Raw genomic sequence first — 25,653 nt, forward strand, 5'->3', positions numbered from 1 at the left:
TGATTTTTGGAAAAAGGCTGCAATGAAACAAAGAGTGAAAAATTTAGAGGGGTCTGAATACTTTCCGTACCCACTGTATATATCAAACAATGCAGGGTTTATATTGTTTTCTTGGAGCGTTATATCATCAAACTTATTTACTGGAAACCAGTGCATCTCTGCTGGTTGCCTTGTGGTTTACCAATAAGCAACCTAACCAGTAATACCATTAATACCCCTGCTGCGGTCAACAAATAAAACTGCATTTCTGGTCCTAAAGATATCCCATACAGATACATGTTTTCAGTAGTTCTTAGAACTAATAGTTCATTAACTTATTCCAGTCATGTCGTGTTTACTTACTCAACTATTTATTGCTAACAATTATAGCCTGGGTTCTGCTTACTGACTGGAGCAGCACATACTGTATTTTCCATACAGAAATACTGACCTTTTGTTTAAATAAAGCTTTTGGCAGCCAACTCATAAGAGTGCTGTTAATATCGCATTGTAAACAGCTCAGGGAGTAAGGCACCCCACCAATTTTGAATCCCACCCACTCTAACCCAAGCCCACCCATTCCACCCAGGCCATTTGTACAAAACACCACAGACACACGCACACACAGGCAACTCAACAAACTTCTTTCTCAAGGCAGACACAAGCTTACACCACCTGACTATACATGAGTCAGTCTATAAATTGGGCAATGGTACTGTTACTTTAGTAGGAACGAGTATAAGGAAATACTGTAGGTCAAACTAGCATAGTAAAAAAGAACAATAGCTGCTGTGTTCTTTGCTGCTTCAGTCGTGGCCTTAGGAAATTTCACTTACAAGGGCAAGGATGCAAATATCAACTGGTGACTGGTCATAGAGCTGACCCTTTTACCCTGTTATTGTCTGGAGAGTGTGTCTGTGTGAGTAAGCATTTGTGCTATGTCTATACAAGTTTGTATGTGTATGCATGCGTGTGTGTGTGTGTGTGTGTGTGTGTGTGTGTGTGTGTGTGTGTGTGTGTGGTGGTCCCCTTGCCATATGTGCCCTGTGCTGATTTCCAGTGCTAGGGGCCAGTGCACACAAACAAGGCCATGTCTTCATCTGCTGCACACATTGGAGAACAGAGAGCAGACTCTTCTCTTAAAAAACTCCATCGTGAGTTTCTGATGGCACCCATCACTCTTTAATGTGGGGATTGTGCCTGTGTGTTTTTGTGTTCCCCCTCCACACACTAATGAACTTCTATGACTCTGCAATGTAACCTAGTCAGATTTATACTGCTGATACGAAGCTCAAAGTTCCCCAAGTACTGAACATTGATCTGCAGTGTTATATCAACAGGCATGCTTTTTGATAAAAGTTTACTGCATTTCAATGTTGACACTTCTCTCCTAGATCAAAAAGGGCTTCCAATGTTTATGACACTTCACAGCGTTCTATAAAAACATTCACCACTGAGGTCCATTGTTTAGCCTTGACCTACAAATTGATTTTAAGACTGACAACATATTGTTCTCTTGTCAAGCAGTGATTCTATTAATAATTCACAAAAACGATGACAAAGAGGCAGTTATTGCCCCACTACCTTCTGTTTTTGTATAAAAGTTAAAAACATTTTTAAATTTAAGGATTTAATCCATCAAGAATCTATTCTTTCTCAAATACAATAAGGAAGTAGAAAATAAATTGATTGCAAAAGATAGTTAATACAACCAATTAAGAAAGTCCTGGATGGATTGATAACTGCAACTGTGAGGTGAAGCTGAATTTAGAAAAGATGGTTATTAGTTAAATCCTTTACTTTTTTCTGCTTATTCTCTTCAATTTACCTGAATATAGGTGTGTGACCAGGTTTAGGTTTATTCCATGAGAAGTGAGAGGGCACTGAGAGGAACTGTTCCCCGGGACCATCTTTCTTCAGGCTGTGCAGGCCCTCGTCTGAAGGAGAGTCTAGATTAGGAGACATATTTCCTTGGTCATCTAGCCCCAGCTCCCCTTTGCCAGTATGCATAGACGTTCTGTCTTGTGAGGTCTTCCTTGTCTTGGATGGGATGTCTGCCTCAGATGGGCAGCACTGGAAGGGTGACATGCCTACAGAAGGACTGCCAACCCAGGTGTCCTCTGTCACGCTGCCCCTAGGTGAAGGCCCTGGCGTGGGTGTGGGTGAGTGATGAGGAGACAATGAGCCGGGGTAGCAGATGTCGGCGCTGGAGTGGCGCCTCTTGCCACAGGGTGAGGTGGGACGTGAGGAAGGCCTGGAAGGTGGCCTCGGGCTAAGCCAATTTTCATCAGTTACACTAGTGCGTGGCGAGTGACAGGGGGACTGTCGGGGTGACAGGCTGATGGAGTGGGAGTGGTGCACAAAGGCGGGGTGATGATGCTGCCAATGGGGCTGCTCCTCCAAAAGCCCACCACTGGTTTGAGGGGATACACAGCCCGGGGAAGTAAGCGGGGAGCCCAGGGTGAACCGGGCAGCCGCTTCATTTAGCTCGGAGTCAACATCGTCATAGACGTGTGAGAATGATTCACAGGAGGAGGCATCAGAGAACCAGCTCCTAGAGGAGAGGCTGCTGCATGGACTAGGACTAAGCGAAGAGTCCCGGTATGAGTGGTCCAACGGCAAATACAGGTGGTCTCTGGACAGGGGCCTATCACCGTGGTAGTCCCCATCAGGGACATTGGCCCTCAGATCCTCCTCACTGGCATCCATCTCCTGCTGGCAGCTGGGGGAGATGGAAGTGATCTGGATACTGGGGCACTCAAAGGCCTTTGGTGCCTCCACAGGAGCAGAGGGCAGTAGAGGGGAGGTGCCGTACTTGGAGTCATGTGCCCCATAGCCGGGAGGCACAGATCCTGGTTTGTGGGAGTGAAGGCGTGGGGAAGTGCTGATGATCTGGGAGTGGGACTGCATGCCATGACGAGGCAGGCCAATAGACTGGTGGTTGGTGACCATAGACTGGGGCTGGCCCACATTTAGGATGTAGAACGACGTGTTGTCATCAGGCTCCAGATCTATGAGAAGAAAAGAAAGGGAAGATTAAGATACAGCAATCTGGAGAATATTATTACTGTTGCTTTTTTCCTTAATATTTCTTAGTTCCACTTTATTGTACAAAGGTATTGTATATTACTGTTTGGGTCACTGTATATTTGTGCTTTGGGATTCCTGAAACAGAACAGAGAAGTGGTCTGGGGTCTCCTAAAGGCCTATTCAATTTGCTCAACCTGCTGATACTGCATTCCTCCTAGTCGTAATGTATTCATCCTGACCAGGACTAGGCTTGCGTCTTCCAAAATTACATATAATGATTTGGTCGCAAACCCATATGCAGTTGCACCCTGAGTTTGCGCTTGCAATTGAGCCCAGTTTCAGGAAATTAGAGGCCAGAGTGTTGCTGGGTAGCAAGCGGTCACACAGGCATTGTTCCAAGAGGGATAACCGATGAACAGCACTACTCAGGAAACAAATTCACACAACGGTTCGTGCTGTCGGCTGTCATCACAGCTAGCACCGGCAGGCTATTTATACCAAAGGTCATCCGGCACAGGCTGTGAATACACACACACACACACCCACACACACACACCGACAAACAAATATACAAGAGCCCACTGGCCACATTGGCACTACTCTGTTAGAGGTTATTGATAAACTTCCTGGATATGCTCTGCTGCTCCCATTGGGAGTAACCCCTCCAACCAGTGTTTCACATTTGAAAACTTCATTTCACATGCAGAGACATTTTCACATTAGTAAATTGGAATATAAACCTTTTATATTATCACATGAAAAGTGAGATTTGTCCAAAAACATCTTGTGCATTTTTGCATATTGCAAATATGCATGCATATTTTGACTTGTGACATTTAACTTGCATGTATCGTGGGGATGGCACGGTGAGGAAATGTTCCCACCTATTAATAAACTTTTGACAACACTGTTTTGATTACACTGCAGAGCACCAAAGATGTGCCTCTCTGACTCTCTGGTCGAGCTTCTGCTGCACAACCCATTTTGGCTAACGTTACTTGTGTAGTGGAGTGTAAACTAGCATCACGTGCAGTTATGCTTCTGTTGCCTCTATAGTCTGTTTCTGAGTACCAGAGAGGTATTTAAGGTATTTAAATGAGGCATTGTAATAATTCAGTCCAGTTGATATATTCGCACCGGCTTTCAGCACTCTACCCTACCGGGCAGTGTGTGACACCAGCAAGCTCAAAGTATTGTACATTAAGTAGAGCAGAGGTCATAACGTTAACATAATAATCGTATTGCTTACTTTTGCATAGCACCAAATACCAAACCAAAACTAATACACACACACACACATACACACACAATAAACACCATACAACCCATTGTCAATAGCTTAAAAAGTAAAACAAAGCAAGCATCATGTATCATGAGCCTTCCTGTCATGTCCTTTCTCTGGCCTTGAGCCATGACGAATACAACTTCTTCTGTACAAGAAAAGGGAAATGATTCATATTTTTTCAGACCAAAACACCAAGGCAAAAATATAAGCCAATGAGCATTCATTAAAACATCTAGCTTAACTAAAACCACAGTCTAGTCTGTACAGGATAAGGTTGTGAAATCGTTAAACTTCCCTTTATTCCTTAGATGTATCTACCTGCCTATAAATAAAACTTTTTTGTTTCTTTTATATCCAAGAACTAAAATCTCTGTTTAACTGTCAAGTGCAGATAAATAGGCCATAACTAGGTATAAGTTAATTTAAGCTCCCATATTTGTTTCCTCTGACTTTAAATGATAACCACATATCAGTAATATGACAGCTTTGTCAAATCAGATAGTAAAAGCGGTCTCAAAAAAGTTAGTAAAAAAGGTTTTAGGTTTCTGCCCTGCTGTCTTCTCTATCCAACAGCAGCAACAGAGGCAGTAGCAGAAAGCTCTTTATTTATAGCTGCTCGGCTTCGCGCTGGCCCTGCCTGTCTGTCACAATACCCGGCAGTGGATCCTCTGACGACAGCATTCGGCTGACTGACAGGGAGCAAGAGAAGGACAACAGAGCTGTTAGGAAAAGAAAGAGGCTTTGAGGAAAAAGAAAATAATTATGAATTGGGAAATAATAACAAGAGAACGTAGATAGAAAGAAGAAAGAAACAGAGGGAGGCATACCACAGCAAGCACCCTCTCCCATCAACTGCCCTGCACTTTACAACATGTCATGCTGACAGAAAACTGAAACATCACTTTTAATTTCATAGTGACATGGGTTTATTACATTGCGTTTTTTGTTGTTTTATCTGGGTTGCAAAATGTTCCCTATCTACTGTAATGATGCTACTGCAAATCCACCTCATGAGTGTCCCTCCTTCTTCCTCTATAAACTAAGAAAAAGGCAGAAAAACTACATTTTCAATAAAAAATAAATCACGATTAAAAGCATTTTCAAACAATTTGCCAAAGAAGGATAGCGATTTACACATAAACATTGCATTAATTCTTCCTTCTAAAAGCCCTTATCCTAGAGACTAATTCATTTAGAGAGACATGTTGAATACATGTTGGATTACAGAGATATAAATATCCCTGCATTATGAGATCTTTTCTCTTAAGAGTCTTTAGAAAGTTGAAAATGTGCTAAATTAAATGCAAAATGCCACATGTTAGACATGAATTGTCAATTGCTAGAAAGAGTGTTTCTGAATTAGCCGTTTGCTTTCTGGATTGCTGCTTAGCTAAAAACATAACGAACTTGGTTTAGCTCTAATGAATCACAACAAAAAACAAGTAATTAAACAGATAACTGAGGGAAGAGTAGTGCCAGGTGCTGACTTTGTAATGAGCTGCTGCCTTAGTAAATTAGGTACTTATTACACACAGAGTAATTTGCCCTATGCTTTTTATATTGGTAAATCTGGCACTGTGTCTTTTTCTGTGGCTTGATTAGTGCATTGCCTTGTTTTGTTGGTGACATTTACCTGTGATGGCATACCAAATGAATATTGCTTTTGCATGAATTTCAACTTCACACAGGGACTCAAGTCTAACAAAGCATTTGATACCAACCAGGGCTTATGAGTCCTTGAACCGATGCAAGTTTTCTTTGGGGCTGCACTAATCAACTGGCTACCAATCAGTCAATAGTCTATTTAAAACTTTTTACTGCGTGAAGAAAAGAAAAATGAAAATGTATGACTATTTACTATGTTTGGATAGTAATCAAAATATACACCTTGAAAACAAATGATGGTGTAGGAGAGACTTGGATTTGTATTGGATATCCGTGTTGGCCTAGTGATAGTACTGACAGCAGTAACTTGTCTTTGGACTGTCTGTTTTTCAGTCTTCTCAAATAACAGATTTGAAATCCCTCTGCTGAGTTGTCATGCAGTGTTAGTGGTATAACATTCATTTAATATAATGAGTTGAAATTGATCATTTTTATTTGCCATGTTGTCTATCATATTCTGTCTCTGTTCTAGAGTGGCTTTATGCTTATTGGTTAGGATGAAAAAAGACTACTACTTTTGCTTTTTCTACAAATCATAATACATGGTAAAGAGGGGTAATTAACAATGTTGAACAGTTAGGGGATCAGACAGGGGATGACCATGTTACCTGGCCGACAGCCCTCTCCTTGCTCTGAGATAAGATTAGTGTGAGGAAAGGAGAGGTAGATAGGAAACCCCCAAGTCTGAGCCAAACACTGGTCACCTTAGGACAAGAGGAGAGGAGAAGAGAGGAGAGGAGAGGAGAGGTGATCAGAGGCCTTGGTTGCAAAGCCCTGCGAGGTTCCTGAAAGCCGGCGCGTCACACACTCCTCAAGTGTCCATAGATCAGACAGCCAACGCGGTTAAATAAAGATCTGTAAGAGGCTTTGTTGTACCTAAGATAATTATAGCTGCGCCTCACTGGGAGATGTTTCAGTGAAACACACCTTTGTGGATGTTTGTGACACATCACAAAGACCATTCTCACGGTAACTACAGGGCTTGACCCACTTGTGATAGTTGCATCCACTTTTGCCCCTTGACAGAAAACTCAACAGGCTGGCGATCGCACTGCCTGGGGATTCTCGTTTGGGGGATAATCTATGAAGACTTTGTTCCTCCTTCCTCCTACTCTCACTGCACGCAAAGTGTGTACGGGTCCTCTGACCTGCAGTGACACACAGGTCCATATTTCTGACAAAGCCCAGTGTACTACTAAGGGAGGGAAGGCTTTGTCCCTCCCAGACGAGATGACAAATTCATTGCTGCGGAAGGTTTGGGCTGGTGCACCCATGACCTAGTGTGTATGGGTATAAAAGTGTGGGTGTTGTATGTTGCATTTATGTACCTGCGGTTGTGCCTCTGTGCCTTCCTGTGTCTTTTTACCCTTAATGTATAGGTCTATGTGACTGTTTGTGTGTATATGTATGATTGCACAACCCAACACATATTACTGTATTAGGTTACCCAGTAGCCCCAACACCATGTGGTGCTGGAGCTAAAGTGTAACCTTAGCCAGGGTTCCCTTTGTGGTGGGCAAGCAGGTTGATTAGAGCAGGCTCTGCTTACATCCCCTGTACAGAAGGCTTTGTGTTCAGCCCAGTCTCCTCTTTCAGCCTTCTTCAAAAGCTGATGACCAATAGACCAGAGCAAAAGTGTGCCAACACGCTTTGTACTATAAGCCTTAGTGGGTAAAAGGTATTTATCTAGATAAAAAAATCAATTAAAACATTTAAAAAGGTAAAGGTGAAGTTTTTTTTTAATTCTGTGGTTTGTAGAATAAGTGCAAACTCTACATAATTAAAGTTATTGTCCGTGAGATTTTTTTAATGTTAATTATCTAGAAAGTACCTACCCATCAAAAAGGGAGTTAAAACTATGGTGATTGAACATATGACCCACTAATTAAAGTTATTGTATTTGCTGCTTTGTCACGTAATACCATTTGAGTGTCTGGGGCAACTTTCCCGCCCTAAATTTCAAAGGAGCGCACAGTTAGTGACACTTTTTACTTCAATCAGCAGGGGTCGGTCTTTCACCGTTTGCCCAGTTGAAGTTTGTCACTGCCGATAATGCTGCGTTCCATTGTACTTGGAAACTGGGAACTTCCGACAAGGAAAGATTCAAAGAGATGATTCGTTAATCGGGCGCCGACAGCTGACCCACACTGGCAGACCAACACCTAGGGATAGAACTGCCACTTGTCATTCTGGACCTGCTCACTAATGGCTAACATGCTAATTCAGGGAACAGGGCAAATGCAGAAGCGATGGCTTCACAATGGGCCTCCCCAATAGCCTTGGTGAGAAATCCCTTTAGCTGCGTTAGCACTGTTGACCATGTTAGCACGATTAACCACGTAAGCTAGCCGCTGCCTCCCCGAAGGAGTAGTGGCGTCAAAGGCCGACTGAGGCGTCACCTATCATCAGCCCTCGTAGCCTTTATCTTGGCCAAACATTTGCAACGGAACAGACCGCAGAGACTACAGCCGATGGCCAAGTACAACATAAATTCTGTGCCTACGTGAAAGGAAATAATTTTCCCATACCAGCAGGTAATCGTTCGTCATTCAACAAGAGAAACTGGGGCCTCTCCAGGAACCATTACCTTATCATGGTGGAGAGGTTTGGGTGTCCCTATGAACCTGAGGGCTGTGTTGTCTGGAGCTGTGTGCTCCTGGTAGGGTCTCCCATGGCAAAGTGCTCTAAGGTGAGGGGCCAGACAAAGAATGGTTCAAAAACCCTATGTGTGTGCTCCTGGTAGGGTCTCCCATGGCAAAGTGCTCTAAGGTGAGGGGCCAGACAAAGAATGGTTCAAAAACCCTATGAGTGAGCGAGGCAGAGAGGGAGTTACCCTGCCCGGAGGAAGCCCGGGGCCCCCATTTGGAGCCAGAAGTGACGTGGCACCCTTCTCTCCATCCCGTGGGCCCACCACCTGTGGGAGAAACAGCTGGCGTCGGGTGTGGGTCACACTGCACAAACTAGGTTATTTTGGTTGATACCTTATATATCCAGCACTATTCCTTGATTAATCCATGAAATGATAATTACAATTTCATTTAACAATAACCCTTTTTCAATCACAAGAGGTCTTAAAAACCTTTTTAGGATGAAACATTTTATTTTTTATTATTTTTAAATTTTGGGTGATATAGATGTTTGCAGTGATTCCCAATAGAGTTTACCAAAGCAAATTAAATTCCTTCCCCATGGATTTTCCAGGAACTTTGTGGCTGGCTTGTTGCCTACATTTCTAAACACAGTGTCTGATGCATATGCACACATGTATTGTAAGGGTTGGCTCTAAACCTTGCTGACTGTGTCTGTGCCAAATCTACAGAGGATCCCTGTGAATGTGGTCTCTGTGTACATATAAAATTCAGTGACAGTGAGCAATATAGAAATACAAATGTGGGAGGGAAATGCTCTATGCTCGAATTGTTTAGAGATGAGGTTGAGGTGCATGGCACATACTGTATAAAGCAGACTCTGGAGGTATGGGTCTCAGTTTAATTTGACATCTGTAGAGCCGTGTAACAGCCTTATCCTGTAATGTAATGTTAGGGTAATATCAAAAAGCCTTCCTGTGCCGTCACAGCAGACTCACCAGCAAGCAGAGGCTTAACAATGGCAGCCTAAGCCAATGTTAACATATGCCGGCAGCTAAATTAAGCTCCTAATTAACAATCTCATGCCGAGATAACATTATGGGATAAACATTGAGTGCCAAGTAACCACCTCAACTAAATACCCACCAATGCATGAAGATCATTTTCAAACACCTCCCTAATTGCATTTAGAGTACATTGATTTGGTATTCTAAAAAAGATACCAGGAAAGAGTAATTCTTGTATTTTAATCATGATAATAAGCTTTATTTAAATGGCATTTGTAAAAGTGTTTTTATTTGAAAACTTGACTGGCAAAAATTCTCAGACATCCAACACATAATACCAGACAATCACGACATGTCTTTCCCATAAGGTTTAATCGAGGTATTTAACAGATGCGACCAAACCTAGTCTCTATCGATGACCAAAACCAAACTTTCTAGGCTTTTTCATACATGTATTGCATGACAAAGCCCAGGACACATATTATTACTTAGATTTAAAATAATGTAGTCATTTCCTCCAGCTCACTTCTAGACACACACACAAATGAAGGAAAAAACTGAAGAACTTGTCCTCTCAGTGACAGCATAATGTAGCACACATTCCACAATTTTTTTTTAAATGCCAGCCTTAGTTAAAAAGATAAGGTAGGTAAGGGGTATAGGAGACATCTGGTAACCAGGTTTTTGAGTAACAAGGTTTAGCCTCCCTCCACCCCCTTTAACTTGGCTTCTCCCAGTGACCGGGTTTCTTGTGTGCATGTAAGCAAACAATGTGTCAGACAGTTTATGTATGTATTGGTTTTCAGTGGAGCAGGAGAGCTGCAGTTCATCACATGATTGGCCTCTAAGGCGAACACAAGCCGCTTGATGGCCTGCAATAACCCAGGGCAGATAACATCAGAGAAGCTACTGCCAGCAGGGGTGACATTTAAACAATCTGTCAGGGCTGACTGTGCATGTGCCTAAAAAAGAAAGCCAGGGGGTTAAGAAAGAGAAACAGACAGAGAGAGAGAGAGAGAGAGAGCAAGGAAGAGAACAAGGGAGAGGTACAGACAGGGAAACAGAGCTTTTGTGTGCGTGAGAGGTAAAGCGAGAGAAACAGAGTGTCTGAGAGAGATATACCATGCGGAGAGAGACAAGAGAGAGAAGAGTTGACATTTACACACTGTGGGTCTTAGTAGTGAGACTACTGTATATACACACCACTGATAAATGCACAAGTGTGTCAACCAATACCCCCAGACCAAGTTCATGACAAACTGTATAGATTATTATACAATATACTGTATACACTATGTTCCTGAAATATCCAAGCATCAACAAAGTAATACCAGTCATAGAAATAAGCATATAGGACAGATTGTTTTGAATGCACCTATGTACACCTTTCTTATCTCCACATGTAAACAATAGCCACCCCAACCTCCTGGCCTTGACCCACCTTCACACAGATTAGTCAAACAACTGTACCAGCAGAACCACTTCCCATCACCTGTGTTGCTTGTGCAGCAAGGGAATGGATGATGACAATAGGGTAAGGTGGTAAAAAGAAATGCAGTGTCCCCAAGTAAAGGGTCCATCTGTTCTGCTTGGGGGAGAGTCCCATTGCAGTCTTGTGACTCATTATGGTGTTTGTAAAAAGGCCGACACAAAACAAGGGGAAAAAACTAACAGGAAACAATCAAGGAAAAAACAGGAAAACAGCATTTCCCCCTCCAAAATCACAAATGAAATATGTCCAGAGAAGAAACTACTCTCAAAGCAGGAAAACCCCTCCTTTCCATCTATTTTACAACTCTACAAGTTTATACATTTAAAAAGTTTAAAAAGGCCTGATTCATGTTTCTCTCTTGAGCACAATGTGCATAAAGTGATCAGCGGTTCATATTGTTAAAACATCTATACACAATTGGTGTGCCCTTTTCAGCTGTCAAAATCCACATGGTCCACATTCCAATTGGGACCCATGTAGTAAGGTCCACTCAAACACATGGGCCCCCACTGAAATGTGTGCCATTGCCCCCTTAAAAAATCTAACTGGTAAATCCCAAGTTTAAATGACAACTGAAGTCACTAATTTTAATTATCTCATGCATCCCATCTAAAACCTCATTTTCAATAAAGGACACCACAACAATCACTGTTCCTTGATAACTCAATTTAGAAAGTGTGACTATGTGTCTCACCTGATCATTGGACACATAACGGGAGTGGGACAAGAAAAACTGCATGGGGTGGAGGTGCCAATTCCAAGCCTGACTTAAATAAGGCATTGAGGGTAGCCTGAAATAAAATGGGAGGATTCAAACCAACCTAATCCCTGCATAGCAAGCCACACCTTATAGTAAAAGGGGACCAGAGAAAAAAAAAAAAATGTAAACGCATATGCAGGAGTTCAACAGCTTTCTTTCTGCCGTAACGCAGCCTCTGACATGTTGATACAGCGCAGCCAGCGGTAGCTTCAGTTACACTAAATTTAAACTAGACAGATGCCACACATAGTTACTCATGCCTCGCCCCGGGAAACAAACGTCTCATTCATCACACTAGGTGCTGGGACCCCTTCGGTTCAGTAGGGTTAGGGGGCATCCACATGGTAATCCAGACCCACATGGGGACCTCATGCATGACTGTCTGATCTTTGACCTCTCTGTCTTTCACATTTTCATAGAAGTATTTGAACCTGCAGGTCCATAGGCTTTCTTAAAGCCTTTTCAAACATTTACAAAGTCTATAGACATTAGCTTGTCTAACTATCAAACACTCCACTGTCTATCTCTGTTTGTATGTTTTCCTCTCTTCTTTGATTTTATTTTTGATTAGTTTTTTTTATATAATTTGTGGTGGGTTTTGTTATAATTAATATACCTATGCATATTACTAAGTATCAATGTCCATCAACAAGCTACACAATTAAAATGACAAAAAAAGACTCAAGCTAACTGCACATTAGCAAAGTGAGAGTCAAGTGCTGTGAATACAATGTGAAACAATATCAACAAACTTATAAGTTGGACGTATTCTAACTTTAGACTGGAGACCTCTAACCAAATAGCCATACGTTGATGTCAATTAAAAAATGTATGTATTCCGTTGTTATGTGTTGTAAGGTTTATACAATTTATAACACACTTAAGGACAGCTTACTCCAAAGCCTGCTGCCTGTCTGAGTGGTGGCTCCCACCCCTCAACATAAAGGTCTAAACAAACACATGCACGCACATACACACAAACACACCTGGTTAGAGTCTGGGAGTGCCCACACACTCACCTGGTGATGTGGCACACAGCATTCTTCCACTCCTCTCCTCGTTAAGATCACAAAGTGCTGAGCAGTAAAACGTTGAAGGCTGTAGACGTCCTGGGACGAGAGGGGTTCTCCTGCACTAAGTACAAACGAGTCACTAGAACCTGCTGCCTGCCCTCTGCCACTCTCTTTGGGAGCTCAAAATAGTCCACCATGAGAGCGATGTAATTTCAGTCTTTCCCACGACGAGGACTGAGAGGACGAGCTCTTGGTTCAGAGAGACAGAACAATGACAACTACATAGACAAGGGGCAACATTTCTTTCTCCACTAGCTGCTCTCAATTTCATCATTTCCTTTTGATAAAAATGTGCCTTGACATACCTTCATTTCTGAGCATGACAAAGACAACCCTGCCGGTACAAGAAATGTCACAACATGTTAATAAGACAAAATCAAACCTGACTAGTCACTAAGAGGTTGTGGTGACTGCTGGCATCTGGAGATTTCATTAGCCTATTTCAGTCTCTCTGATATCACTGGTGGTCTGTCTCACATCCTGTGATAGCAGTCAGAAAGGAAAGACGCCTCGTTGTCTTGGTGGCGAGTTTACATAAACGCTCTGTGCTGGTATGGTGGCAACCGACAAGGCAAAAATTCTTTCAATTTGTGAGATAAGCAAAAGCTGGGACCAAAAAGTCAATGCATATGGAATATATACCAAAAGAAAAGAGAAAGGTCTAGACAAGGAGAGTGGGTGAACAAAAACATATCATCTTCTTCTTAGCATCAGCTAGAGAGCAGTGTGCCTTCCTCTCCTTTCATTCCACCCTGCCATCTGAACCCCACATGGCATGTCTAGGCAGAAAGCCAGACACTTCCGCAATAGGTGCACTACCCTGCCACCCATAAGGGGCACTTCTGCCCCCATGCTTCATACCACCTCTAACACCCAATGAGACCAATGCTCGTGCATCACCCTAACTCACCACAACCCTATTTCTTACACTCATACAACCACTTTACAACAGACACTCTATCACAAATGGAGTAAGTGGTACTATAAGGGATAGGCCCAAATCAACATTGTAACATTTTGTAAGATAGATTGTGTTATTTTCAAATATGAAACTACAATCAAAAACAATGAAGGGTAAATGTGTTCTTTAATAAGTATGTACAACTAAGCTTACCCCGTTTGATACTATAGATGAAAGCAAATGTGAGGCAACCGTCTGTAACAAGCAACACACACACACACACAGGTGTCTGTCAGTGCCGTTCGTTTCACAATGATAATTTGCTGTGAGCTACGAAGTGCAAAGGTCTGTGACTGAGAGCCGTTATACATAAAGTTACTCAAAACACAACTTACAAACCTCTTAACCCGTGGTTTCCCCTGCCTATGTAATTCTACGGGAATGGGGTGTGTTTTTCTTTTTTTTTGGGCCTAAAATGACGATTTAAAAATGAAAAAAGCGCTGAGCTCAAAGTACTGCAGAAAACAAGTAAAATAAGAGAACAAGCAATGGTGACATGATATCAATGGAAACAGCCATAGACTTCACACAATTACAAAAAAACATGTTGCCGTTATGTATTTCAAAGTTTTGTGCTTTGAGGGGCACAAATGAAATCCCATGAACCTCCATTGTGGTGGCAGAACTTTCACAGGCGGATAGCTCAAAACTAAATGATTTGCATAAATTGATACTTGGGGGGTTTAAGTTATTTGTAGGTAATAGCTGTTATGTATTAATAGCTATTTTGTTATGGGGGTAATAGCTGTTATGGAGGGTATACACCACATGAGAATCAAGCTGATTTTGGGCCCAATTCCCCAGTCTAGAAAATTGTCAGCATAGCCCTGATTTTTTTATCGTTCTAAAGATTATCTTGCCAGATTTTCCTGTGGTGTGAAGTTTGTTAAAAACAGCATTTTTTACATCCCTCGATCTGCTTGGAAATCCATCTTTGCCGCACTGACTTCAAATCCTAAATATTAACCATGTTCAATATTTACAATCTGATATACTGTTGAATGAGGGAAATGCTAAGGACACAGTCTAGTCTTGTTAGTCTTGCCGGACTTCTGTAGGAAAGTGATGCTCATAGGAAGCTCATCAGTCTCCCCCGGAAACGCAGGAAACGGGTAGCGCTTACAGCGCTAACAGCTACAGAGCAAACAGAGCTTTAGTAAGCTCCACACACGGTTAGCTCACACTCACCGGGGCGACCTGGTTTCTGCGGGTCGCCCCGGTGCGGTGCTCATCATTCATTAACTGTCGATATAAGTGACAGTTAATGAAGTTTTCGCAATTGCGGCAGAGCCTTGCGCTCCTCGGGTCGGCTTCTGTTAGAGGTCCCTAGGTCAAGACTGAAACAGTGGGGCGATCGTTCTTTTGCCGCCGCTGCTCCCAGACTGTGGAACAAACTACCCCCTGACATTCGCACCACTACTGACCTCAGCCTTTTTAAAACAAAGGTTAAGACCCACTTTTTTAAATTAGCGTTTAATTCTGACTAGGGCGATACTGTCTCTTAGGTGTCCTCCTTCTGTCTGCTCCTTTCTTTGAATTTCTGGAAGGCTTTTAATGTCCTGCAGCGCTGCACCACTACAGCACTTTTAATTGTATCTGTATGTTTTGTATGTGTTATGTATTGTTTTATGGCTTTGTTGTAAAGCACTTTGGGTACCTTTCGGCCATGTTTGTATACTTTAATGTCGTGTTTGATTGCGCAAGATTTACTGTTTTGAGATGTGAATGGAATCTGTTTGTGTGTGATTTGCTGTCCAAATTGTTGCTCTTCACAGACTATAGGAACAAAACTGCTGAATCTATCATTACAATGTCATTATGTGTGGGGATTTTAACATTTTTAACTGTTACTAAGATTTGAAAAATAATTTAGTGCGGGCCAGGCATTATGCAGTAGCCATACTAGTGTTTTACCCTTTTAGAAGCATTTATATTGAAATATAAAAAAATTAACAAATATACCATAATGTTACATCTGTGGTTTATTTAATACAGTGAGATACATTTTAGATGAAGAAATATTTTGTGAATGCTCGCATTTTTTGAATTGTTAAAAGATATGTACTGAGCTGGAAATTATGGTAAAATACTGGCAAGACTATTTCATCTTACTTATTGGCCAACATATGCAGTAATCGATAAGTTACATTTTAATTTAGGGAACTCTCAGAGGGACTTGTTCTTTTTTTCAGCTGGCACTGTACATTATGTGAGGAAAACCCTCACGGTAAGCCTGCTCAATATCTCTGAATAGTCAGCAATAGCAAATAGCCAGTAACAGTGGAATATTTTAACTGAACGAGGTTTCTTGGGCAACGAGAAAACACTCTTTAATAAAAAAAACCTTTTTTAATCACATTCACATATGCAAGAGAAAATGCTGAAAGACAACAAGACAATTGACAGCTGGGCTGAGAGTAGAAGTGTGCAGGAAGCCAACATTAGAGGAGTCAGTTCCATTAAAGAATGGGATGAACAGGAAATATGTAAAACAAACAAGTAGAGGAGATTTGTTATGAACATGAGCAACCAGCTTCCATAACAGCAGCACCCTTTTAGAAAGTTAAGTACATCACTGTGACATATTGTAATCACTAAAGGAGTTATAGAAATGTGGCACGGATGTTTCATTTTTATTTGAGACCTTCGATCTACTTTTTTCACGACATCACAACCCTGTTCAAGCAACATTCAACAAAAATAAGCTCAGTGGAGTTAAAACACGTCAGATATTCACAGTAGAAGTCCTCCAGGTTGTTACTAAAACAAGCCCCGACTTGATCCATGCCTTCATAGAAGGAGAACAACTCAGGAGTGTGTAACTCCCTGTTACTCTGGCTGTGTGATCCTGTATTACACTTCAGTTATTAATTTGGACAAGCGCCCCCCTTTTTGGCCAACTCATACAATCCAGAGTAGACCAGATTAAAACCACTTGCACAGTGGTGCTTTTATTCCTACGCTTATTCCAACTGCAGTTTTTCCCCTCGTCCCATCTCCAAATCAAACGTCTTTTTTAATTGAAGGAAAAATTGATTTAAGATTGCACAAGCCAAACTTTCATGGAGTCATTACTTTCCCAGAGTTTTGTGAAAAGGACAGCCGAAGAATTCACATGTTCCATTGGTTTAGGCCCAAAGACAGAAACCAATGAAGAAGCTAAATTTAGCATAGATGCTAAGGCCCACGCAGATGCCATTAATCAATTTGTGGGTTTAAATCCAGCTGATGTCCTTTGTTATATCTTATATCACTCAGCCTTTGTACAATGTATCTAAAAGACTTTTTCACACCTACATTATCACATGTTAACTAAGTAAACAACCAAAACCTGAAAAGGTAGCAGCTTCTGTCATTCCCAGGGGGTAACTTAGGATGTTGTATACATTTTTGGCGACGTCAGATAAGGGATCCAAGGCCACCTCCGCCATTTTCAAAATCTTTAATTTGATTGCAACACCGCCTGAGTCTTGTTTCAACCAAGGAAGTATTGTCTGCAATTGTGATGGTTGATGCAGACATCTAGCCTAGAAATCTAAACGCACACTAGCAGCAGAAAATGTCATTTGCAGCTGAGGTCAGTCTAGCAACTCTTTGTTGGCTTGCAAACTGGAAACAACAAACTCTGGTCAGGCTAATAACATCGTGTATAGAGTAACGTAATGACGGCAGAGTTGCAACGGTTCCACGTGAATTCCCTGCTACTTGGAAACAAAGAAGATGGCTGCTGCTGGCAAACAGCAGTCGAGCAGTTCGAATTTTCTGTAAGACTTAAGCTGTAAGACTTAAGCACTGAAGTCATTCTTAAAAAAAGGTAGATATGTTCACAGTTACGGCAAAAGTTACATCTGTCAACCAGCGTAACGCTCTGGTTGACAGATTAAACTTTCTGAAGACTTTTTGAATTTGATTACAACCGTTTATCCCGCCCCTCGGGTTGAGCCCTGCCAATGGTGAGTTCCCAGACCCAACATCTTGATATGGGTGTGGCTTGTCGGGCTAGCAGACATCTGTACTCAGGGTTAAAAATTAACTTTTTCATCATTTGTGGGGAGTGAAGCAAATCTACCAGCCACTTAAATATATTACCAACATTTGGCTTGTGAATGTTGCTAACTTTGAGCCCTGTCTGCAATCAATGCTTCATGAGTACTTCTCCTGATTTATTAGTTAACGCTGCATCTTTTTCAAGTGTCTGCAATCATTAAAGACACCGACACATATAGAGCTCAACAGTGACCGCCCATAGCTCCGGTTCCTGTTGGTATCTTACGGACTTGTGGCTTCTACAGCATTTATCATTGTTTCACAATCTCATAGCTCGTGGTAGGTCTACCTTGGATGGTTACGACATCATGGCGAACAAGCAAAATCCTCAATTCAGAATATTAATTCACTTATGGAACTACAATGTTGAGGTCTATTGTCATTTATTATGTAGTTATTCTGTTGCATCAAGTGACACAAATAACTATGAAAAGTTTGAAATCTGCTCCTTTCATAATACATTATCAACTTTAAATATTTGCATTTTTCTAGACATTACACTCAAACATGAACTGCCTGTTCAGCCAAAATGACAACACATACTCACACCTTTAAAAAAAAACAAGTTGATTTATCCATATATTTTATACAATCTAAATATCTGTAGTAATTTTATTTTTCAGTCCTGACCTTCATAACTTACTTTTAAGAGAGTGTGGCAGACACCAGGTATCCTGCTAACCGATATGCATCCCTACAAGCGACAACTTATTAACGGGATGTAACCATTTGTATGTCCACAAATACTGCTAATGTTCTATACTGCCAGAAACTAATGCAGTTCGGCAGTTTCCAAACTGAAATTATTAGTTTCTTTTATCATTGTTAAATGGAAGCAATGAATTGATTAATTAATTAATTAAATAAAAACACATAAAAAAGTAATAATGTTTTTGATACTGTTTGACAACAAACCATTCATTACCTGCGTGGTCCCTCACTTTACTGCATCTATAAATAATTTTGAATGAGTGAAATACTTCAGTCCATCCCAACCTGTTCTTGTTTATCACTTTACGTGTAATTCAGTCTGAAATATTTGGAATCTTTGGAAGCCTTGACTTCAATTTTAAATTGTTTGTGATGACACATCTGTCACATTCTGTAATTCTGTTTGCATACCCAGGGTTATACAGTTTAGTTTTTAAATGTTTTCCAAAACTTAATCCACAATATCAACCCCAGCAAATAAAGACATGAATTCACTTTATGCAGTTCTTCACAATCAAGCTTCTGCTGATAGCTTACTTTGTTTCAATCAATAAACTAATACAATTAGAATCATCTAAACTAAAACTATATCTAAATCTAAATACCATCGTCATAAATACTTATGAACCCAGGTACTGCTTATTGTACGTTATTCTCTCTTCTCTACTGGGACATTAGTTTCCAAGATAGCTTTTTGGAAGAAAAATAACTAATTTTCATCTGAGTTGTATCCTTTTTCTAAGACATTCTCATCTTAGTAGGATGGAGAGAGAGAAAAAGCAGTGTAATGCCGCAAATGTCCTCCTCTAGATTCAAAGCCAAAGTATCTTATTTAACATGGTATACGCCTGACATTACTGATCCACCAGGAAAATTACTATTTTTAAGTTCTTGGTATTGTCATAACCCACTTTGAATCTCCACAATCTATAGGACTTATTTATAGTTTGAACTTCAAAAGCACATTACTAAACAGAGCCTATGAGGGTGAGAGAATATGGTTCAGGTTCAGTATATATATTTTTTTAAAGTTTTTAAAGTGAAGCTTCAACAAAAATAATCACTATCAACAATAACTAATAATTTATGTTTTGCAAAATAAAATGAATACATTGTATTACTAAGTAGTAAACTTGACAATGACACATATCTACAGAAAAGACTGGGTTTACAGTGAAATAGCACCATTGACATGGCTATTATAACATTACAACAGCATCTTTCCTAAAATTCACTTATTTTGTGAAAAAGTGTATAAAGGTTTTGACAACATAAGCATGTGCTACTTCACAGATGTGTGCCTCAGCGACTGGTCCCTCCTTCAGCCATACTTAGCTGCACGATACCAACCTAACCAACTGTTGCAGTCTCTTTTAAAATCGTTTAAAAATCGGACAAGCTATCTGTTGCCAAATAATGAAATGGAGCAGGCATTACCAAATTGAACTGGATTTACAGTGAAATTAGCATCACGTTATAGCAATCACTGAACTCGTGCTAATGTCAAGCTAGTGACAGCTGGTGTTGTGGACATTAGCTGGGCGACCACGATGGAACAGACGCGTGATATTTTAATATCTCCATTTCTCAAAATAAACCAAAAACTCTTATTGGAGTCGGTTCCTCTTTACAGAGCACACAGTATCGAGATTGCGATCGAAAGCACCGGGCAAAATTATACCAGCAGTCACTTACCGTTGGTTAGGTTAGGTGAGTAACTTAGCTATGTTAACGTTACAACATATTGTGCCGTAGGTTTACTAACAATATAACGTTAGCTACCTTTTGAACCCAAGGGGAAACCCACTGACCTGCGGGGCCTAACGGCTGCTGCTGCCCGTCTTCTCCGAAAATCAGTCTGAAGTCCAGCTCCTCATTCCCGGGGCAGTTTGCAGTCGTCATCGGGTTTGACAGCTCGGTTTTTAGTCGACAGTCGACTGCTGGAGCAATTTATGCTCTCCTAAAATGTCACATTTACCGACTGCAACGACGCCGAACTTTACCTTTTGTTATTTTAACTCATGGCCATGCACCAACTCGTGTTTTCCACTCGTTTGAAAAATCCAAAATACAAGTAATTTGCGTCTCTTCCTCTGGCAGTTAGCTAACTTGCGAAATTAAGGCTTCAACTTCAGAGAAAGTCGTCTACCCCCTCTGTCTCTCCTTCTCTCGCGGTTTCTCGCTGTCTGTCGACCTAACGTTAGTCAATAACAAAGGCGCGCTTTCTCTGTCAGTGTTTAATGTTAGCGATAAAGCCGATGAATTGTCCGTGTAATTGTCCAGTACCCCCTTCCTCTCTATCCCTCCTCCTGTCTGTTTCCCTATCGCTCTCTCCGGAGCTCCTATCCCAACTTTTACTAACCCCGCGTGACAAGGCTGTTCCAGTGGTGACGTCAGCAGACACAACACACACACACACACACACACACACACACACACACACACACACACACACACACACACACAAAGTTACTCGGCTATGGAGTTAATCAGCAAGTAATGGATAATAGCATATTGTTTTTTTTGAAGGTGCAGGGTTAAATTTAGGTTCTTGGAAAACAAAATAACAAATACATAGTAAACATTAAATATACATATTATAGCACATATTAAATAATAAATAGTGAATATGTGATGATTATGTTTTATCACTGTGTAATATGCTGTTTTAGCAAAACAAAGTGTAGGCCTATATCTATTTGTATTTAGCAAACCCTTTGACCTTGCATCAACTAGGTTTTACAACCACTTTGCTCCCTCCCTTCCCCCCTCACCCCCCCAATCTGATTGCACTTGGCCCTCAAACCTATCTCTTTGCGTGGTTCTAGTCTAAGTCAGGATTGGTAAGTATAATGACACAGTGCACTTTCTACCTTTAGATCCATCCAGCTTGTCAGTACGGGAGTCCCATAATTTCTACTGAGCCAGTTAAGGATTGTGAATGGGGCTGTACTGGTAGGTAAGAATATACATCTTCATTATAGCTTTTTGGATTATTTATGGTTTATGTTGCACTTGATGGGGTATTTTATACGGGGACACTTACATTTTGACCAAATGTGCAATAACTTGAGAAGACAAACATATTGGGACCCAACTATTTGAAAATGTCTACAGTAAATATAGCCATAGTCAAAGAAATATACCTGCATTGTACACCAGGATAGTCCTTACACATTGCATTTAAAATAGGCACTTTGTTAAATATAACTCTAGCATGGCAAGCAAATGATAAGTTTTTCTTCTTGTGCATATTCAGTACGCATACTCTGTATATTCCTACTCTGAGGGGTGCCTTATGTGTCAATGGTTTGTTTATATCACAATGTATTTCTTAGTATTTCTTACCAGAGATAGTGTGACAAGACTACATCTGCGGCTAGAAAAAAGCAATAGTAAATCCTTCTGTATACAGGCTGTTTCACTCCCTTCAACCTCTGCAACTCTACCCAGCCCTGGATTGGAAAGGTTGATGTCCTCAGGTTAATCTTTACTGGATAGGCAAAACAAAGGTTAATGCACTCTAAAGCTTTAATGTGTCGCTGCTTTGATGACTTTTTTTTTGCCTGACAACTTGTGTATTAGTATTTCATTATTCCTGCTTTCATATACATGCATTATTGGCAGCATGTACTGTAGTGGGTATTCTAATTATTGTTGTGATGTGATTCCCACTATGCACACAAATGCAACCCCCTCCCTCCAACACAGCCACTTGCATACTCGCACACACGCACACACACACACACACACACACAGACACACACAGACACACACATGCAAACACATGCACACACAAATACACACACACACACAAATACACTTTCACAGCTGATTAAGAATATCTGCCTCTGTGAAGCAAGTTTTTAATGTTCCACCCAAGGTTAACACTGATAAACACGATACTAAAAACTTTTTATTATGTGCATTACTGCTGTAATATTTCTAATCAATCATATTTTGGGCTTTTACGATCAATTTGCAAGAAAAGAAACAATGTATACATACATGTACAGTATGTTTATACAACAATGTATACATATTTTTCTGTGTTTAAAAAAACAAATTACATGTGAGTTTTTTATTTTCAAGAATTTTTTTCATAAGATCATCATCATATTGCTGAAAGAGTACAATTTAGTGTCAGTCAACGCTCAACACAAATTGCATGTGCAGCAGACAGCTTCTCATTTTCTGACACAGCCACACACTCCACACCTATGCTCGATGTATGTGGGCGTTCAGACAGTTGCTCGTCTTACAAATGCATTTGAAAGCATCAATAACACATTTCCTGTGGTCTTTATTTCCAAGCAAAAACACAAGGTTTAACCATTGCTGACCTCTAGGCCACCATCTAAAGCAATTCTTTTCCAACAGACATTTGTTCTTCTTATAAGATGGATGTTAAAACAATCAAAGTCCTCCTGAGTTCCGAATATACACCAAAGCTGTCAAATCTTTAGTTACCACTCTAAACGTCATTCAATTTAAAAGTGTGGTGTGCCAGTATGCCATTTTAGACTGCTCCCAGACATCTAGTGGTCTGATTGACGAGTACAACAATGTTCTTCTCAACAGGTGTATAGTTACTTGATTTAAATAAGTAATAGACAAGTAATGTTGCTTGTGTCGACACCTGAAAGAAGAAGCTATTTAAAGGACTACTTTGAGCAACATTTACTGTCAGTTAGTCACACATGATTATTGCGTAAATCAGTAATGTTATGCCAGTACCAACTAATTCCTGTCTGCATTCAGTTATACTCTCAATAGAAGTGACTATATTAATCATATATGTATATCTATAGGACTGACTTACGATGGATCAGTGAAGCAAAACAAATGAACTGGAATATCATCCTGAGCTGTGACTCTTTCACTGTTTTACCCAAACAGCAAAATTACTGACTCAAGAATTTTCCTTAAACAATGTACATTACGTGCATAAAAGATTTTGTTTTTCCAATTATGTACACATCTGTTTATAAAAAATAAAAAAAAGAGGACATAAGATTCTGGCTGTGATGAATCCAAATGATTCTAAACTCATTAACTGTATGTTCGCCTTTGAGTATGTTATTACTATTACTATTATTAAATTGAATTATAAAGGGATTATCATATTGAAGAAATTGTCGTGTCTCCAGACCCACCAGAGTCTAATTCAGGTTACTGGCGTCTCTTATCTCCAAGATAAAAAAAAACAAAGTGTGTGGGAGGCTGAAGATGTGGTTTATGATATTATGTTCTTGTAAAGAAAGTTGTGAAGGGAAAACAACAGCATCTGCCCCCACACTGGTCCCGCTTGAAAGGTGTCACTCTTTCAAGGATTGGGGTTTGCACACACTGCAGAAATGCAACGCAGCACCTTGGCAACATGCGGAATGTTCACTAAATGTCAACCAATTACACACAATCTTGTCTAAGAATGTCAGCTGATAAGGAATTTAAGGTGCACTTATTCAATTACGTTATTCTGTTGATAGAATAATATCAAAGTAGATACTCCAACATTTGAAAAGTTAAAAAAAATCTGTTATTTATGTGTTATTTCATGTCTTCATTTATCTGTGTTTGACCTAAAGACGTCAGCATGTTAATAATGCGACAGAGTGGAACTGTGAAAAACAATTATTTGCAGAATAATTAATCCTAGACAAACAAAATGCTTTATTTCCCTAGAAACCATGTGAACGAAATATTGTAGAGTTGGAAGACATTACAAAAACTTGCCATCACAGCTCTGAAGAGGATTTCAGGTGACTTAAAATTGTGCTTGTGGATTTATGCTGCCCTCTTTTGTTCAGTCTGTGGAACTGAATATTGACTTGGTGTGATGAGTGAGTTGGACAGTTGCCTCCCATCAGGCGAACACAAGCCCCGGATCTGGACATAAAGACGCAGTGGCGGACTCATTTAATTGTTGTGTATATATTTGTAAGTAATGGGTTATGCCTAACTCAGTTCTTTCTTCCTTCCTTAGGAGGCAGTGATCTAACTTCAAAGGGATTTCCAATTTCAGCATTGGCTTGCCCGACACGTGACAGATTCTATTACTGAAAGTGTGTGTGATGTCCTGAAGCTACAGTAAATCAATCAGCAAGCTGATTCATTCAGCACATGGGAAGGTTAGATTGTGTGCAATACATGTGACAACAGCTCTGATGCAGACAGCTGTTTTCTAAGCTGGGTATTCATGCAATTGTCCTCTGCACAAAAGAATATGATGGGCAGATAAAATATGTGAATCAAAATGAATGAATGAAAATATTCCTTGCAGGCAACTGGAAAGAGACAGAGCCAAACAGCAGAGGCTCATATGTGTTTGTTTTCAAGTAAGGTTTATTAATGAGATAGTTTTATACTTGGTGAAGGTTGTCAGGCACCTCAGGGATGCAATCCTAGTGTTCCTGTCTTTGGTCAATGTATTTGCTTCCTAAGAAGGGGATCAGCACATTTAAATAGCTAATGTCAGCATTTGAAAAAAAAAAATAGAAATGTCATAAATAGCCCCAAAGAGGTTTAGTGATTTTTGAATACCTGGTTAGATTATTCTCCATTTTATTAGTTTACACTAAGTGTAAAGCAGCAACAGAAGATTATCCTCTAAGAACCCTGTGACAGGCACATATGCCTTTAAGTATAAGTGTAGACACCACCATGTTGACAAGCTTTAAAAGATGAATAAGTTGTTTACCAATAGTCACATAAAAGGTGATTGTCTTTCTTTGGCTACATCCCAGATGAAGTACTACAGTACCTATGGCTTGCTCTGTTTGGAAGAGGATTGACCAGACCTCAGAGTCATGTGGACAGTTATCGACAGTCACTGTTGTGTCAATGACAGTGCTCTTTCTCACCATTCCATAATCTATCACAATCTCCGGCATCACAGCAGGCTGTGCTAATTGAAATTCATTCAAATCATTATCCAGTCGAGTGACAGTATGTTAATATTAGAACAGGCATACAATGTAGGCCTGCAAGACTTAACAGAATGAACACAGGCATCAGGCTGGATAAGAACAGTTGCCTGGGGTCAAATGGCTTTC

At 40.5% G+C, this 25,653-nt stretch overlaps 1 protein-coding gene across 1 annotated transcript in view; it reads right to left on the reverse strand.

Moving 5' to 3' along the window:
- The window catches only part of nfatc3a (nuclear factor of activated T cells 3a), a 63,227-nt gene extending 42,247 nt beyond the window's left edge, over positions 1 to 20,980 (reverse strand). The window contains exons 1-2 of the mRNA XM_034877835.1: positions 20,410 to 20,980; positions 1,807 to 2,990 (exon numbers count right to left, since the gene is read on the reverse strand). Coding sequence (XP_034733726.1) covers positions 1,807 to 2,990; positions 20,410 to 20,500 — 1,275 coding nt within the window. The 5' untranslated portion in view covers positions 20,501 to 20,980. The remainder of the gene's footprint in view (positions 1 to 1,806; positions 2,991 to 20,409) is intronic.
- Between the last annotated feature and the right edge of the window lie 4,673 nt (positions 20,981 to 25,653).

This window comes from Etheostoma cragini, chromosome 1, assembly GCF_013103735.1.
Source record: "Etheostoma cragini isolate CJK2018 chromosome 1, CSU_Ecrag_1.0, whole genome shotgun sequence".
NCBI lineage: Eukaryota > Metazoa > Chordata > Actinopteri > Perciformes > Percidae > Etheostoma > Etheostoma cragini.